At 45.3% G+C, this 19,823-nt stretch overlaps 1 protein-coding gene across 1 annotated transcript in view; it reads right to left on the reverse strand.

Moving 5' to 3' along the window:
* Positions 1 to 15,086: 15,086 nt before the first annotated feature.
* BMP3 (bone morphogenetic protein 3) overlaps positions 15,087 to 19,823 on the reverse strand; it is a 64,652-nt gene continuing 59,915 nt past the window's right edge. The window contains exon 3 of the mRNA XM_077476171.1: positions 15,087 to 16,002. Within this exon, the coding sequence (XP_077332297.1) occupies positions 15,811 to 16,002 (192 nt within the window). The 3' untranslated portion in view covers positions 15,087 to 15,810. The remainder of the gene's footprint in view (positions 16,003 to 19,823) is intronic.

A 19,823-nucleotide genomic window follows, 5' to 3' on the forward strand; every position in this document is an offset into this window, starting at 1 on the left:
CAGACGCATGCACCCTAGAGCCGATGGAAGATACAGATCCGTCATTTGGGGCAGCCCTTAAGTGGTTAATGAGTGAAATAAGTGTTTAACCACTTCGCAAAACATGACAGTACTTGGTGGCAAAACCCTTGTTGGCAACCACAGAGATCAAATGTTTCTTGTAGTTGGCCACCAGGTTTGCACACATCTCAGGAGGGATTTTATCCCACTCCTATTTGCAGATCCTCTCCGCATCATTAAGGTTTTGAGGCTGAGGTTTGGTAACTCACACTTTCAGCTCTCTGCACCTATTTACTATGGGATTAAGGTCTGGAGACTGGCAAGGCCACTCCTGGATCTTAATGTGATTCTTCTTAAGCCACTAATCTGTTGCCTTGGCCATGTGATTTGGGTCATTGTCATGCTGGAATACCCATCCAGGACCAATTTTCAATGCCCTGGCTGAGGGAAGGAGATTCTCACCAAAGATTTGGTGGTAGATGGCCCTGTCCATCGTCCCTTTGATGTGGTGAAGTTGTCCTGTCCCTTTAGCAGAAAAACACTCCCAAAACATAATGTTTCCACCTACATTTTTGATGGTGGGGATGATGTTCTTGGGGACATAGGCAGAAATCCTCTTCCTCCAAACACAGTGAGTTGAGTTGATGCCAAAGATCTGTGACTACAACACTTTCACCCAGTTCTACACTGAATCATTCAGATGTCCATTAGCAGACTTCAGACAGGCCTGTACATGTGCTGTCTTGAGCAGGGGGACCTTTCGGGTGCTGTAGGATTTGAGTCCTTCATGGTGTAGTGTGTTACCAATTGTTTTCTTGGTTACTATGGTCCCAGCTACCTTTAGATCATTGACAAGAGTTTTCCATGTAGTTCCAGGCTGATTCCTCATTGTTCTCATGTTCATTGAAATTGCACGAGGTAAGATCTTGCATGAAGCCCCAGACCAAGGGAGGTTGACAGTTATTTTCATTTGTGAATAATTGCACCAACTGTTGTTACCCTCTCACCAAGCTTCTTGACAATGGTCTTGTAGCCCATTCCAGCCTTGTGTAGGTCTACAATCTTATCCCTGACATCCTTGGACAGCTGTTTGGTTTTGGCCATGGTGGAAAGATTGGAATCTGATTGATTGGTAGCAAGCTGAGATTAGGAGCACTCCCTTTAAGAGAGTGCTCGTTACTTGTACAGAAGACACCTGGGAGCCAGAAATCTTGCTGATTGATAGGGGATCAAATACTTATTTCACTCATTAACATGCAAATCAATTTATAACTTTTTTGAAATGCATTTTTCTGGATTTTTTGTTGTTATTCTGTCTCTCACAGTTAAAATAAACCTGCCATTAAAATTATAGACTGATCATTTCTTTGTCAGTGGGCAAACATACAAAATCAGAAGGGGATCAAATACTTTTTTTTTCCTCACTATATGTGATCTGGCATGGAAAACTGTGAGCAGTCGTGCTATGTCTCTTCTGCAATAATACACACTTACCTGCTTGCTCGCAGTTTTATTGAATGTACAGTGCTGGAATGATTAAATCAAGTGCGCATGAGCTGAATGATTTTATCCCTGTTGGCCAATCAAGAGGCCATAAACCAATAACCCAGGGAGGAGATGAAATTGGACAGCAAAGGTTGTAACCACCACATTGCTGGAAGGTGGAGGTAAGTAAAATGTGGAGTTCAGTTCAATTGTAGGAGGAAGGAGTTGTAGGAGGAAGACATCTTAAAATATATCTTGACATATTCCATACATCTAACACTGTAACACTGTAAGGTGATGACGTTTTACAAGTCACCCTACATTACAAGTAATCAAAAATAACTTACATACAAATAAAAGAAGTAAATGATCAATCAGAACCAGAATAATAATGTACCATATTGCAGCTTACCAGCCCTTAGGTGCCTGAAATAGTTTTTTTTATCATCCTGTAAAAAATAACACAATTCCTGTCCCTGGGTGGCTACACTCACCCCCATGGTTGCCAACCAGACTGGACTTCAAGCATATCTTTATTGCTGCAATTCACATGGGGGGTGAGGGGCACACGGGATGACAAGGGCACTTTGTTTCTGGCAAGATTAACAGATATTTTTTATAGTTGTTAAAAATGTTCTTAATCTATGTAAGTTCCTGTAATAAATAAATAAAATAAATAAACCTGAAAAAGTAAACTAATACAGCCACCACATTTAACAACTTAAGGACTGTGCCTATTTTTCAGACTCAGTGTTTACAAGTTAAAAGCATTTTTTTTTACTAGAAAATTACTTAGAACCCCCGAACATTATATATTTTTTTCAGACACCCTAGAGAATAAAATGGCGGGCGCTGCAATACTTTATGTCACACCATATTTGTGCAGCGGTCTTACAAGGGATGGGAAAAATACACTTTTTTGAAATAGAAAAAATAAGACAACAGTAAAGTTAGCCCAATTTTTTTTTATATTGTGAAAGATAATGTTACGTCAAGTAAATTGATACCCAATATGTCACACTTTAAAATTCTGCCCGCTCATGGAATGGCGACAAACTTTTACCCTTAAAAATCTCCATATGCGACGTTTAAATTTTTTTAAAGGTTACCAGTTTTGAGTTACAGAGGAAGTCCAGTGCTAGAATTATTGCCCTTACTCTAACGGTTGCGGCGATACCTCACATGTGTGCTTTGAATATCGTTTATATAAGCAACTTATGTATGTGTTAGCTTCTGCTTGCGCACTCAGGATCTATTTTACTTTTTATTTTTTTATTTTGACACTGTCCTTTTTCTAAAAATTTTTTAATTTGGGCCACTTTTATTCCTATTAAAAAGATAAAAAGCATGACAGGACCTCTTAAATGTGAGATCTGGGGTCAAAAAGACCTCAGATCTCATATTTAGGCCTCATGCACACGAGACGCTGTTAACCTCCTCCCACCCGCCCTATAGCCGAATGACGGCCTTAGAGCGGGCGGGTTCCTTCGCCTGGCCGTCCCTGTTTACTTCCACAATGCGCGCCGCCGGGGGCGCGCATAGTGGAAGTATTGTATTCGCCGTGTCTCCCGGAGACAGGCAAATACAGATCGCCGTGAACGGCCAATCAAAGCGGCCGTTCACAGCGCGATCGCAGCTGCCAATGGGAGATGATCTCATATGTAAACATATGAGATCATCTCCCATTGCCGTGTCTCTCCCTCCTCACACAGAGACAGCGTGTGAGGAGGGAGAGCGATCTGTGTGTCAGCCCCAGTGCCAGTGTCAGCCCCAGTGCCAGTGTCAGCCCCAGTGCCAGTGTCAGCCCCAGTGCCAGTGCCATCTGTCAGCCCAGTGCCATCTGTCAGCCCCAGTGCCAGTGCCATCTGTCAGCCCAGTGCCTTCTGTCAGCCCAGTGCCATCTGTCAGCCCAGTGCCATCTGCCAGTAGTTCCAGTGCCGCCAGTGCCACCTGCAAGCGCCAGTGCCTGCCGTCAGCCCCAGTGCCGTCAGCCCTAGTGCCGCCAGTGCCACCTGCCAGTGCCACCTGCCAGTTCCACCTGCCAGCGCCAGTGCCACCTGCCAGCGCCACCTGCCAGCGCCAGTGCCACCCGTCAGCCCCAGTGCCGTCCGTCAGCCCCAGTGCAGTCCGTCAGCCCCAGTGCCGCCAGTGCCGTCAGCCCCAGTGCCACCTGCCAGTGCCACCTGCCAGCACCAGTGACACCTGCCAGTGCCACCTGCCAGTGCCATCCGTCAGCCCCAGTGCCGTCAGCCCCAGTGCCGTCAGTGCCGCCAGTGCCAGTGCCGCCAGTGCCAGTGCCACCTGCCAGTGCCACCTGCCAGCGCCAGTGCCACCTGCCAGTGCCAGCGCCAGTGCCATCCATCAGCCCCAGTACCAGTGCCGCCAGTGCCACCTGCCACCACTAGTGCCGCCAGTGCCAGTGCCGCCAGTGCCACTTGCTAGTGCCACCTGCCAGTGCCACCTGCCAGCGCCAGTGCCACCTGCCAGCGCCAGTGCCATCCGTCAGCCCCAGTGCCGCCAGCCCCAGTGCCGCCAGTGCCACCTGCCAGTGCCACCTGCCACCTGCCAGTGCCACCTGCCAGCGCCAGTGCCACCTGCCAGCGCCAGTGCCATCCGTCAGCCCCAGTGCCCTCCGTCAGCCCCAGTGCCGTCAGCCCCAGTGCCGTCAGCCCCAGTGCCGCCAGCCCCAGTGCCACCTGCCAGCGCCACCTGCCAGCGCCAGTGCCATCCGTCAGCCCCAGTGCCATCTGCCAGCCCCATTTGCCAGAGCAATTAGCCAGAGCAAATAGCCAGCACCATCTGCCAGTGCCATCTGCCAGTGCCAGCCCCAGCGCCAGCCCCAGCCCCATCTGCCAGCCCCATCTGCCAGCCCCATCTGTCAGCCCCATCTGCCTCCAGTGCCATCTGCCTCCAGTGCCATCTGTCAGTGCCACGTGTCATCAGTGCCACGTGGGGTCACTTTGTGGGCATTTCCATTGTCCTGGTGCTCCAGGGCCTTCAAAACTGTAATAGGTGGTTGAGAAATAAGATGTGTAATTTATGCTCCTAGAACGCCTGATGGTGCTATTTCAATATTGGGCCTCTGTATGTGGCCAGGCTGTGTAAAAGTCTCACACATTTGGTATCGTTATACTCAGGAGGAGTAGTAGAACGTATTTTGGGGTGTCATTTTTGCTATGTACATGCTATGTGTTGGAAATATCTTATAAATGGACAACTTTGCGTAAAAAAAATGCGTTTTCATTTTTTTTACACATTTTCCCAAAACTTCTGGAAAAAAAATGAACCATTCAAACGACTCATTATGCCTCATAGATTATACGTTGGGGTGTTAGCTTTCCAAAATTGGGTCACTTTGTGGGCATTTCCATTGTTCTGGTGTTCCAGGGCCTTCAAAAATGTAATAGGTGGTTGAGAAATGAAATGTGTAATTTATGCTCCTAGAACGCCTGATGGTGCTATTTCAATATTGGGCCTCTGTATGTGGCCAGGCTGTGTAAAAGTCTCACACATTTGGTATCGTAATACTCAGAAGGAGTAGCAGAACGTATTTTGGGGTGTGATTTGTGGTATACACATGCCATGTGAGAGAAATAACCTATTACATTGAAAATTTTGTGAGAAAAAAAAAAAAATCTTAATTTTGCAAAGAATTGTGGGAAAAAGATGACAACATCAAAAACCTCACCATGCATCTTAGTAAATACCTTGGAATGTCTACTTTCAAAAAAGGGGTAATTTGGGGGGTATTTGTACTTTCCTGACTTGTTCGGGTCGCAAGAAATGAGATAGGCCACCAGTACATCAGATGTGATCAATTTTGTGCGATTCACACCACAGATTGTAGACTCTCTAACTTTCACAAAGACCAAATAATATCCACTAATTTGGGTTATTTTTTACCAAAGATATGTAGCAGTATAAATTGTGGCCAAAATTTATGAAAAAAAAATTATAATTTGCAAAATTTTATCACAGAAACAAAGAAATATGCGTTTTTTTTCAAAAATTTCAGTCTTTTTTCATTTATAGCGCAAAAAATAAAAACCCCAGAGGTGATCAAATGCCACCAAAAGAAAGCTCTATTTGTGGGAAAAAAAGGACACAAAATTCATTTGGGTACAGTGTTGCATGACTGAGTAATTGTCATTCAAAGTGTGAGAGCACCAAAAGCTGAAAATTGGTCTGGTCAGGAAGGGTGTTTAAGTGCCCAGTAAGCAAGTGGTTAAACACGCATTCAGAGGCAGTTGGACACTTTTTTCAACTGCCCCTGAACTCATTCAATGTTATCCTATGTGTCCATGTACACAGTCTCGTTTTTTGCCGTTTTTATGCAGTTGCATTTAACCTTGTTTTTTCAAAGCAAAACAAGGGTTTAGACGCAAATGTTTTCCATGTTTCAGGCGCAAAACGTGGCAAAACGTGGCATAACGGCGGTACCGCGTTTTGCCGCGTTTTCGTTTATAAGTGTTTTTAAAGGTGACCTATTTCTTTGACATTAAAAATCTCAAAAATGATGGCAAATGATGTGGCAAGTGGACAATCCACAAGTTGTGGCAAGTGACATGGCAGATGGCAAGTGGACAATCCACAACTTGTGGCAGGTGAAGTGGCAAGTGACGTGGCAAGTGGACATTCCACAACTTGTGGCAGGTGACGTGGCAAGTGGACAATCCACAACTTGTGGCAGGTGATGTGACAGGTGACGTGGCAAGTGATGTGGCAAGTGGGCAATCCACAACTTGTGGCACGTGACGTGGCAAGTGATGTGGCAGGTGACGTGGCAAGTTATTTGGCAGGTGACGTGGCAAGTGACGTCGCAATTGGCAATCCACAACTTGTGGCAGGTGACGTGGCAGGTGACATGGCAGGTGATGTGGCAGGTGACATGACAAGTGGAAATCCACAACTTGTGGCAAGTGATGTGGCAGGTGACGTGGCAAGTGGACAATCCACAACTTGTGGCAGGTGACGTGGTAGGTGATGTGGCAAGTGGACAATCTACAACTTGCAGCAGGTGACATGACAGGTGACGTGGCAAGTGGACAATCCACAACTTGTGGCTGGTGACGTGGCAGGGGATGTGGCAGGTAACGTGGCAAGTGGAAAATCCACAACTTGTGGCAGGTGACGTGGCAGGTGACGTGGCAATTGGCAATCCACAACTTGTGGCAGGTGACGTGGCAGGTGATGTGGCAAGTGACATAGCAAGTGGAAATCCACAACTTGTGGCAGGTGATGTGGCAGGTGACATGGCAAGTGACGTGGCAAGTGGAAAATCCACAACTTTTGGCAGGTGATGTGGCAGGTGATGTGGCAGGTGATGTGGCAAGTGTACTATCCACAACTTGTGGCAGGTGATGTGGCAAGTGGACAATCCACAACTTGTAGCAGGTGACATGACAGGTAACGTGGCAAGTGGACAATCCACAACTTGTGGCAGGTGACGTGGCAGGTGACATGGCAAGTAACGTGGCAAGTGGACAATCCACAACGTGTGGCAGGTGACGTGGCAAGTGATGTGGCAAGTGACGTGGCAAGTGACCTGGCAGGTGACGTGGCAAGTGATGTGGCAAGTGGATAATCCACAACTTGTGGCAGGTGACATGGCAAGTGACGTGGCAGGTGACGTGGCAAGTGGACAATCCACAACTTGTGGCAGGCGACATGGCAGGTGATGTGGCAAGTGGACAATCCACAACTTGTGGCAGGTGACATGGCAGGTGACGTGGCAAGTGGACAATCCACAACTTGTGCCAGGTTGACATGGCAGGTGATGTGGCAAGTGACGTGGCAAGTGGACAATCCCCAACTTGTGGCAGGTGACGTGGAAAGTGACATGGCAGGTGACCTGGCAGGTGATGTGGCAAGTGACATGGCAAGTGGACAATCTACAACTTGTGGCAGGTGATGAGGCAAGTGACATGGCAAGTGGACAATCCCCAACTTGTGGCAGGTGATGTGGCAAGTGACGTGGCAGGTGACCTGGCAGGTGATGTGGCAAGTGACGTGGCAAGTGGACAATCCACAGCTTGTGGCAGGTGACGTGGCAAGTGACCTGGCAGGTGACGTGGCAAGTGGATAATCCACAACTTGTGGCAGGTGACATGGCAAGTGACGTGGCAGGTGACGTGGCAAGTAACGTGGCAAGTGGACAATCCACAACTCGTGGCAGGTGATGTGGCAAGTGGACAATCCACAACTTGTGGCAGGTGACGTGGCAGGTCACGTGGCAAGTGGACAATCCCCAACTTGTGGCAGGTTGACGTGGCAGGTGACGTGGCAAGTGACGTGGCAAGTGGACAATCCACAACTTGTGGCAGGTGACGTGGCAAGTGACATGGCAGGTGACCTGGCAGGTGATGTGGCAAGTGACATAGCAAGTGGACAATCTACAACTTGTGACAGGTGATGTGGCAAGTGACATGGCAAGTGGACAATCCCCAACTTGTGGCAGGTGATGTGGCAAGTGATGTGGCAGGTGACCTGGCAGGTGATGTGGCAAGTGACGTGGCAAGTGGACAATCCACAACTTGTGGCAGGTGACGTGGCAAGTGACGTGGCAAGTGACGTGGCAAGTGACCTGGCAGGTGACGTGGCAAGTGATGTGGCAAGTGATGTGGCAAGTGGACAATCCACAACTCGTGGCAAGTGATGTGGCAAGTGGACAATCCACAACTTGTGGCAGGTGACGTGGCAAGTGGACAATCCACAATTTGTGGCAGGTGACGTGGCAAGTGACATGGCAAGTGGACAATCCACAACTTGTGGCAGGTGACATGGCAAGTGACATGGCAAGTGGACAATCCACAACTTGTGGCAGGTGATGTGGCAAGTGACATGGCAAGTGGACAATCCCCAACTTGTGGCAGGTGATGTGGCAAGTGACATGGCAGGTGACCTGGCAGGTGATGTGGCAAGTGACGTGGCAAGTGGACAATCCACAACTTGTGGCAGGTGATGTGGCAAGTGGACAATCCACAACTTGTGGCAGGCGACATGGCAGGTGATGTGGCAAGTGGACAATCCACAATTTGTGGCAGGTGACATGGCAGGTGACGTGGCAAGTGGACAATCCACAACTTGTGGCAGGTTGACGTGGCAGGTGACGTGGCAAGTGACGTGGCAAGTGGAAAATCCACAACTTTTGGCAGGTGATGTGGCAGGTGATGTGGCAAGTGTACAATCCACAACTTGTGGCAGGTGATGTGGCAAGTGGACAATCCACAACTTGTAGCAGGTGACATGACAGGTAACGTGGCAAGTGGACAATCCACAACTTGTGGCAGGTGACGTGGCAGGTGACATGGCAAGTAACGTGGCAAGTGATGTGGCAAGTGGACAATCCACAACTTGTGGAAGGTGACGTGGCAAGTGATGTGGCAAGTGACGTGGCAAGTGACCTGGCAGGTGACGTGGCAAGTGATGTGGCAAGTGGATAATCCACAACTTGTGGCAGGTGACATGGCAAGTGACGTGGCAGGTGACTTGGCAAGTGGACAATCCACAACTTGTGGCAGGCGACATGGCAGGTGATGTGGCAAGTGGGCAATCCACAACTTGTGGCAGGTGACGTGGCAAGTGACATGGCAGGTGACCTGGCAGGTGATGTGGCAAGTGATGTGGCAAGTGGACCATCCACAACTTGTGGCAGGTGATGTGGCAAGTGACGTGGCAACGGGACAATCCCCAACTTGTGGCAGGTGATGTGGCAAGTGACATGGCAGGTGACCTGGCAGGTGATGTGGCAAGTGATGTGGCAAGTGGACAATCCCCAACTTGTGGCAGGTGACCTGGAAGGTGATGTGGCAAGTGGACAATCCACCACTTGTGGCAGGTGACGTGGCAGGTGACGTAGCAAGTAGACAATCCACAACTTGTGGCAAGTGATGTGGCAGGTGATGTGGCAAGTGAACATTCCACAACTTGTGGCAGGTGACATGGAAGGTGACGTGGCAAGTGGACAATCCACAACTTGTGGCAGGTGACATGGCAGGTGACGTGGCAAGTGGCGTGGTAGGTGATGTGGCAAGTGGATAATCCACAACTTGTGGCAGGTGACGTGGCAAGTGACGTGGCAAGTGGACAATCCACAACCTGTGGCAGGTGATGTGGCAGGTGACAACCCACAACTTGTGGCAAGTGACGTGGCAGGTGACGTGGCAAGTGATGTGGCAAGTGGACAATCCACAACTTGTGGCAGGTGACATGGCAAGTGGACAATCCACAACTTGTGGCAAGTGACGTGGCAGGTGACATGGCAAGTGGTGTGGAAGGTGACGTGGCAAGTGGACAAACCACAACTTGTGGCAAGTGACGTGGCAGGTGATGTGGCAAGTGACCTGGCACATGGACAATCTACAACTTGTGGCAGGTGATGTGGCAAGTGGACAATCCACAACTTGTGGCAGGTGACGTGGCAAGTGGCGTGGCAAGTGGACAATCCACAACTTGTGGCAAGTGATGTGGCAGGTGACGTGGTAAGTGATGTGGCAAGTGGACAATCCACAACTTGTGGCAGGTGATGTGGCAAGTGATGTGGCAGGTGACGTGGCAAGTGGACAATCCACAACTTGTGGCAGGTGACGTGGCAAGTGACACGCTAAATACAAGTACTCTGCTGCTCTCACAGCTGCTGCTACTCACTCTGGTCTCACAAAATGGCTGAAATAGTTAATAATACTGTTTTTTTTAGCTTGGGGAGGGTCTATGATGTTAGCTTAACTAAACGCTTCTAGACACAATGCGGTAAAACGCTGCTAGATCGCTGTAAAAACTGCGGCAAAACAGGCATTTCTAAACGCCGTTTTTAGCTTTTAAAAACATGTGTTTATCAGAGTTTGCACCGGCGTCTCGTGTGCATGAAGCAAATGCAATAAAAAATAAATGAATAAAAGAAATTAAATGTAATTTGAAAAAAAAAATCCCCTTTAAGAGCATTGGGCGAAGTGATGTTTGATGTCGCTTCCACCCTCTAATGCTATGGAGCCAAGCGGAGGCCATCTTTCCCTCACTTGGCATTGGTAAGCGGTGGAGACAGCTGGAGCGTGGCAGGAGGGCCCCTCTCCTGCCACCGATAAATGTGATCTCGCAGTGAATCTGCCACAGAGACCACTTTTATCTGAAAGAGAACAGTCTGCCGTTTTTAAAAATATTGGGGTTATGGTAGCTAGCTGCTGCCATAACAATGGTATTTACTGTTAAAATAGCGACGTATAACGGCGGCGGCTGGTCCATAAGTAGTTAAGATTTGGTAAACTGCAATATATTAAATTTTTGTTTTTGGGTTTAGTTATGCTTTAAAATAGTTTTTGGCATTAGTCACTACACACAAGTGACACAGAAATCCAAATCCCTAAAAAGAACACAGGTTTGGTGACAAAAGTTGGCAGGTGTAGGAAGCAAGGTAAAAACCATAGATGAACTGTAAAGAATATGAGCACCTTGGTGGAAGGAATAAAAAAAAAATACTATTATGTCACTCCTGGTGCCCTGCTAAAGCCTGCACAGAAGTTTGCAGCCTTATGTTCCTAATTATTTTTCTCCAAGACTTCCTTGAAGACAAGTAAAGTACCGTGGAAGTGTATCTATGCCCAAGAATAGGGATGAGCCGAAAACCCCCCAGTTCGCACTAGAACCTTCGAACGGACCGAAAATTCGTACGAACTTTAGAACCCTATTAAAGTCTATGGGACGCGACCGTTCAAAATCAAAAGTGCTACTTTTAAAGGCTAATATGCAAGATATGCAACAGACAACACCAGCAATAAGGGGTAGCTACAGGTGTATACTGTGCTGGAGGCACACAACACCCACTTTAACTCCTGCAGATGCCTGAGAAAAGAACACACTGCCCCTGCCTATCTTGCTCTTTCCCTGCACGCCGGAACACACTACACAAGGCCGCCGCGCTGGCAGCCTTATATAGTGTGGGGCGTGTACTAAACCCTGTGAGCTAGGCATCCTGCCTGTGGCCAATTATGGCTCTCCTCGCTGCCAGAGCTGTGATTGGCCAAGCATGTGGGGTCACAGTGCATGCTTGTCCAATCATGAGCCAGCAATGCACTGCAATGGCATAGTGCATTGTGGGCCGTTGGGGCGAACAATCCACAAAGTTATGAATTTGCCAAACAGACGAACGGCCGATGTTTGAGTCGAACACCGACTCATCCTTACCCTAGAACAAAAAATGCATATATTTCAGCTTACTAGACCTTTGATGGTGGCTGTATTTGTTTTCTTTTTTACATTTTGCTGCTTTTATTTTCACCTGGTGATCTGGCCAGTAACACATTTCCAGTCTTGGAGGGAAGGGGAGGGGGCCATGCTCAATTACTGTACTGTATCCATGGAGGAGTATGGTAACCACCTTTGGACAGCAGCATTGTCAACCTGTGGAGAAAGTTGTGTTTGATGATGTAGTGGATGGCTGATGGATTTTTACAGTAACTTACCAACAAATTAAAGGTTTTACATGAATAATACAAACTGACCAATTATTAGCCAGATCACCAAGTAATATATTTATGTAACGGGGATTCAGAAAAACAAAGCTGCTGCCTTAAAGCGGAACTAAACCCTCCTATCCTTTACAAAGGAAGCTACCATCTTAGCCTCTGTTTGATCTGCAGTTGCCATGGTGCTGCACAGATATGACACCAGCTATTTGAAGGCTTGACAGGTAAAAAACACAACCAACTGTGGCAGTTATCATTCAGGGCATAGCCACTCATTAAGATTAGAAGAAAAGAGGTTTAAACTTAAACTTAAACTGCATAAAGGGTTCTTTACTGTTAGCCCTTGTACACACGGTTGGAAATTCCGACGGAAAATGTCCAATCGGACCCTGTTGTCGGATAATCCGACCGTGTGTGGGCTCCATCTGACTTTTTCTGTCAGAATGTCCGACCAACAGAGTTTGAGAGCTGGATATAAAATTTTCCGTCATGATCCGATCGGACTTTGTCCGATCGTTTGTAGAGAATTCCGATTAGACAAAGTGCCACGCATGCTTAGATCAAATTACAAGACCAAAGCTATTGTCTACTAGCCTGAACACAGTCCCATCGTAACGAATGAACGTCATCACGTTCCGAACGATCGGATTTTCCGACAACTTTGTCCGACCGTGTGTATGCAACACCAGTTTCGGACAAAATCCGTCCGAAAAAATCAGACGGATTTTGTTGTCGGTATGTCCGACCGTGTGTACAAGGGCTAAGAGCGGCAAGGATGTGGAATCCCCTTGCACAGGCGGTGGTCTCAACGGGGGACATCGATAATTTCAAAAAACTATTAGATAAGCACCTGAGCGACCGCAACATACAGGGATATACAATGTAATACTGACATATAATCACACACATAGGTTGGACTTGATGAACTTATGTTTTTTTTCAACCTCACTTACTATGTAACTATGTAAGGCATGTCTTGAATGCAAATGTTTTGGGAAGCTGTTGAACTGATGGGATTAGTTCCGCTATATTGCTAATGACAGACCATTGTTATTTTTAAATAAATAAAAATAAATATTTTGGAGGCATTAACCACTGTAATATGGTATCCATTGCAATAAGAAAGTATCTTTTCATTCTACAAAGTAGAATTCTAAGCTAAACCTAACTAGTCTTAAAAATTCTCCCTCCTAACACCTATGCTGCCTAACCTATATAAGAAAGATGCATATAATTGCCTATTTTCACTTCGCTCATGCTTGGTCAAGTGATCCCCTCTGTTGGCCAACTGCAGCTGGGGAGAAGAGAATAAAGCGCTCGACAACAGCTGGGAATGCCTGGTGACTTCACCCATAGACTCCTATGGCCAAAACGTTGTCAGTGTTCCCTGTTCTCATCTGTGATTGACTTGCACAGCACAGTACAGGGGAGCTGTATCGTGACTTGATTGGAGTGAGCTGAAAATAGGTAAGTATACAAATCTTTTGGTCACAGGTTAGTCATCATAGGTGTTAGGAGAGGGGAGGGAGCATTTTAAGTCTAGTTAGGTTTAGCCTGGAATTCTACTTCTAATGCCACGTCCACACGACCGGACTTTTCGGCAGACTAGGTCCGATGGACTTTCCGAACGAACGGACTTGGCCACACAGGAATGGACTAAGTCGAAAGTCCATTTGTTTTGAACGTGATGACATAAGACAGGACTAAACAAAGGGCCCTCCTGTACCTTTTGTATTGTACTGTAATTGTGTTGTCTCCCCTATACATTGTAAAGCGCTGCGTAAACTGTTGGCGCTATATAAATCGTTAATAATAATAATAATAATAATAATAATAATAATAATAGCCAGTAACCAATAGCTTCACTTGCATCGTACTTGGTACCAGCACACAGACAAACGGTTCCCTGATTTTAGTTTGTCAGAATTGAGTCCGTTGGTTAGATTTGAAACATATCCTATTTCTAGGTCCATCGGATTTTCTTTTTTGAAAAACGATCGGCCCAGCCCACACACAATCGGATTGTCTGATGGACTAATCCCTTCGGACCTAGTCTGCCAGAAAGTCCAGTCGTGTGTATGCAGCATAAGAAGTACTGACCCCTTGACTTTGCTCATCCTTTCAGGTCAACGGGGCATGGCTACTACCTGCCTGTAGCCTGTTTACTATACAATAAAGCAGTAAATTGAACCGTGAAGTGGCAGAGTGATCTTCGTGGTTCACTGTAGAGTGGAAAAGAAATCACAAGACTAGCTGCACAGAATAATGAAGCTTTGAACAGTTAAAACATGTAAGAGGTTTAACTCTATATTTAGTTATCTGCCTGGCGGTGTACTTTAATGAAAACTTGATCTGGCATAAAACATTGAAATACACATTACTCTTCAAAAGGCCCAAGTTCGCGAATAAACCCCAAGTGTGCTAAACCCAAATCCCTTTCACTCAACTGTCAAATGGTTGAAATCCATTGGACAGCAGAGGATCTGGTATTTAAAAGCTGAATTGACCTAATAGTATATAGCACTATGCGGGAGCATAGGGCTTAAAGCGGAACTAAACCCCCCTATTGTTTTAGCTAAGGAAGTTGCCATCTTAGCTTCTGTTTGATCCTCAACTGCCATGGTGCTGCACATGTGAACAGTTATGACCCCAGCCATTTGATGGTTTGACAGTTTGGTTGAGAGCACAAACAACAATGACAGTTATCATTCCCGACACAAGCCTGAAATGTAACTGTTTTTTTAAACCATTAAATCAATGGGCTTAATTCCGCTTTAAACACTCTTGTGCTCAAAAATTCAGCTGCTTGTTACAGAAAATGTGGGTATGGCTGAAATAACAAGTTGATTAACCTTCATTCCTGTGCTGGTGCATCCATTAAAAGCCAGTCTGGAGACTATGAAAATTCACACATTGTTTTCCTTCTACAAGCAGGAGCATTTTTCTGCTGCAGTGTTTTTTTTTTTTCTTGAGTTATCATTGCTTTACATTTAACAAATGATCATCAATGATTGATATCCATTTCCTAAATTATCATAAACCCATTATTCATTTTCGCAGCTCGATAGCCTCTTTGGGGTAAACCAGTCATGCCTATGACAATATGTTCTTGTAAAGAAGCATCAGGCAGATTTATTTGTGTGGTACTGTATAACAAAATTAAATATTGTTTATTTTACACAATTGTATTTATAATCTTTCATGTCCATTATAACGTTTGTTTACACTATTAAAAAGTGCTGGTTAAAAAAAAACACAGAAAAATCAATAACATTTCTAATTTGTTACACAAACTTGCTGTCACAAACCACTTTCCATGATGTATGTCTTCAGACTATTTATACATGCTATGATGTGGTGAGGAACACGCAATACTTCTTCAGTACTTCCAAGCATCAAATATTTAACTTCCTGTCCATTCAATGCTAACAGATGTGTGTAACAGACGCAAGAAATGTAAGGACTGTATATATAGCAAAAGAACACCATAGGCAGGTGAATGCTGATAGTCTGAAGGCACATTACAGCCTCAGCTGTTCAAATGTCTAGTCTTTTTTTTTCCGGTACAAAAATAAATGTGTCTTTGAAAAAAGTAGAAAGACTCCTATTTTCTTTAGAGCTTATTTGATTCAGGAGCTTATCTTCTTGTGTGCTATGTGTCAGTTTTCTGTGAGTTCACTGACTCAAGTCCATCATGAATTGAACACAGCAGACATCTATTGCCCAGTGTTTATATAATATATACTTTGTATTTTGTTTTTTTGTTTTTTCTGCATTGCTCTCTGTTAGGCTGTAACATTTCCGGACACAGTTTTACTGAAAGTGCAAATATGAAGTTTGCTACAAACAGCTCTGAAGGCTTGAACCGTTATCTGCAGGCACAGGACTCCACTGTCATGTTGGGATAAACCTTGAGCACGACGTTCTTGTTTTCATCAAAGAACAGAATGCTGAGAGACGACATTTTTTCTGGGACGCAACATGGCTCGGGAATGCCGGGTACCACACCCACGGCTCGTACGATGCTCTGGATGGTGGCATGGTTGGATGGCTTCAATGACTGAAAAAAAAATTGAAACAATGATATACTAAGAAATTGTATAACTTATATTAGACAGGCATTTCTTATACCTTATACCCTTCTATGTATGAAGGTGAAAATCCTTCTATGTGCAGCAGCCTCCCCCCCCCACCCCAGTTCCCCCTGAGCCCCATTGTGATCCAGCGATGTGCACAAGAGTCTCAGCTCTCCAGGGACTCTCCCTCTTTTTATTGGCTGAGACAGCAGCAGGAACCACTATCCCGCTGCTGTCAATCACAGCCAGTAAGCCAAAGAGAAGTGAGAGGGGGCATTAAGGGAAAAAACCTTGAGCTTTTAGAACAATTTTAAGTAAATATATCTCCCTTTCCCTCTCCCCTAGACAAATAGAGAAAATATGACATTACACATTTTCTGTTCTATTATAATTATCAGACTGTGGAGTGAAGGTCAAAAATATCTAGCAAAGATTTCTAAATATTCATAGCACAGTCCAATCAACTTATTACTAATATATATAATCACTCATCATTATGACTACAACCTACACTAAGACCCAAGCAATCTAGCATATGTTTCTCTAAGGCAGAATTAAACTCATGTAATTTACTTTAATGGGCCCCCAGGTTTATGCAATAATATGCTAGTGTGCATTGCACCCAGCACTGCAGTATCAGCGCTCTTGCTGGTTCCGGGCACTTTTATCTTCTTCCTTCCAGGGTCACCCTATTTAGCTGCTTGAATTATGCACTTGCAAGCGCACAGGAGTCACTTCATCACAACACAAAGCGGTGCCATAAATGTACTGTGCATGTGTGAATGTGTATATTACCGCAGGGAGAACCATTAATGACAGAGGAAGCCACTAGGATCTCTTCTATTTTAAAAACCCTGCATGTCAGTGGTTTTCAAAATTTAGAGCTTAAATTAATTGTAAACTCTTGTTTAAAAAACAAAAAACAAACAAACATGTTTTACTTACCTGCTCTATACAGTGGTTTTGCACAGAGCAGCCTGAATCCTCCTCTACTTGGGTCCCTCTTCTGTGCCCCTGGCCCCTCCCTCTTGTTGAGCGCCCTCACAGCAAGTAACTTGCTATGGGGGCACCTGAGCTGAGTCACAGCTCCCTGTGTATATTTAGACATGGAGCAGAGACCCAGCCCCGCCTGGCCACCCACCCCCTCTCTCCTGATTGGCTGAATGATTTTGATTGACAGCAGTGAGAGCCAATCGCGCCATGCTGCTTTCTCAGCCAATGAGGAGGGGAGTCCCAAGCAGCTTAAACACTCTTGCCACGTTGCAGGATTAAGACGGAATCAGGTAAGTATTAGGGGGGCTGAAGGGGGCTGCTGCATACAGAAGGTTTTTTTTTTTTATCTTAATTCATAGATTGCATTAAGATAAAAAAAAACGTTGCCTTCATAATTTTTTTAGTTCCCTTAGTATGTTTCTACTGAAGACATTTTATGTATTTTTCTTGATGAATTCTACATGCTAGAAAAATAAATCATAAGTTACACTACTTTTCATGTATACATCAGTATTTAATATAGCAATTACATCTATTACACCAACTAAGCATTTGTATAATCTACACTTGGTATCTACTGTACATTGCTAATTTTCAGAGCTTTATGGTCTTTAAATTAGGCTTTTTCGCAGTCAGAACTCCCGATTTGAAAATGATGTACCACCTGGATATCATGTACCATGACTCTATTACTGCCTTGCGTTTATGAATGTCCTTTACCAAATAGTTTGGCTTTTAAATTGAATAAAAAGCTTATTTTATCTCAAACTTCAAACTGCTCAGGTTTTTGCTTAGAAGACATTACCTACCCCTTACAAAGTTATTTTGTTTTCTTGGGAATTTTACAATGAATGGGAGCAAGGGTTTATTTATTAATTTATTACATGGTGCTGTCAATTTATGCAGTGATTTACACATATATATTGTACATTCACTTCATTCCCTACTCTCAAAGAGCTTGCAATCTAAGGTGCCTTACTCACATTCATACACATTCTAGGGCCAATGTAGACAGGAGACAATTAACCTACCAGCATATCTTTGGAGTGTGGGAGGAAACTGGCGTACCCGGAGGAAGCCCACGCAGGCACAGGGAGAACATGCAAACTCCAGCCAGGCAGTGCCATGGCTGAGATTTGAACAAACCCTAGTGCTGCCAGGCAAAAAGTGCTAATCACTTAGCCACTGTGCTGCCCTAGTTGGTTACAAGGCTTTTTTTTTAGATATCTGTCGGATATTGTATGAGACTGTCACCTTCTGGGTCTGTATTTATGAAATTTATGCTGTAAATTATCGTTTTAATATGCATTGCCTGTCTTTTTTGTGGGAAGACTATTTAAGAAATACCTCAAACAAAATGTATTTTACCATTTATTTGTTGATTACACTCTAGTCAATTTCTTTATTTGAAATCTCCTATGTGATCAGAAATCTAGAATGTTTATTGTTGAAATAACTTGTTTTGTTATAACTGTTTGAAGCGGAACTAAACCCATCAATTTAAGGCCTCGTTCACACCATGGTGCAGAGACGTGAGTTTTTCTGCACACATTCTGCAAGGACTAAAAAAAACAAAAAACAATGGTTTTCTATGTGCCCTGTTCACACTACACCGTGTATATTTTTTCTGTGCAGGAATCTACAATGTGTTTACAATTTTCTGCACAGGAAAAAACTCACATGAAATCAACATTGGTTTGAATAAGGCACATAACTGATATGCATGAAAACTGATGTCAACATGCATAAAAACTGACCAAATGAGTCAAACCTCCAAATGACTGGTGTCATAACTGATCACATGTGCAGCACCATGACAGTTGCAGATCAAGCAGAGGCTACGATGGCAAGTTCCTTGGATGAAAAGGATAGGAGGGTTTAGTTCCACTTTAAGTGGACATTAGTCTCCAAAAAGTATATATAAACACAAAGACAAAAATGTAATATACTGCGGCAGCTAGTCAAGCTGCCTGCAGACCAGCACCCAGAAGAAGCCAGGGAGAAGATACTGGCATGGGACTTCTCATGGACATAGGGAAGGAGGTAAGTATTGTCACTTTAGTTCACCTTTAAAGTGATACTAAAGTCTCATTTTTTGGGATTTAAAATAACAAACATGTCATACCTGCTCTGTGCATTGGTTTTGCACAGAGCAGCCCAGATCCTCCTCTTTTCGGGTCCCTCTTCGGTGTTCCTGGCCCCTCCCTCCTGTTGAGTGCTCCCAAAGCAAGCAGCTTGCTATTGGGCACCCAAGCTCAGCTGCAGCTCTGTGTGTCCATTGACCCGTGGCTAGGCCCAGTCCTCTCTCTCTCCTCTCCTCATCCTCTCTCTCCTCATTGACTCACTGACTTTGATTGACAGCAGCAGGAGCCAATGCTGTCTCAATCAATCAGGAGGGAGAGTCCCAGAAGCCAAGTCTCTCCTTCAACATCGCTGGATGGAGGTGGGCTCAGGTAAGTATTATGGGGGACTGGGGAGCTGTTGCACACAGATTTTTTTTATCTTAACGCATAGAATGACCTTTTGCCTTTACAACCACTTTAGCCGGTTCCTGATGTACGTCGGCAGAATGGCACGGCTGGGCAAATGGGTGTACCTGTACGTCCCTTTAAATTTGCCGCCATGCCATCGCGTGCGCACCGCCCGGGACCTCCATGAGTTAGGACTCGATCGCCGTGGGGATACCCGCAATCGCCTCACTGAGAGGAAGAACTGGGAGATGCTAATGTAAACAAGCATCTCCCTGTTCTGCCTAGTGACAGTGTTGCTGATCTCTGCTCCCTGTGACATGTCACACGTAGCCGCACCCCCC

Source organism: Lithobates pipiens, unplaced genomic scaffold (assembly GCF_037356315.1).
Source record: "Lithobates pipiens isolate NorthernLeopardFrog02 unplaced genomic scaffold, aLitPip1_a1.2 Scaffold_13, whole genome shotgun sequence".
NCBI lineage: Eukaryota > Metazoa > Chordata > Amphibia > Anura > Ranidae > Lithobates > Lithobates pipiens.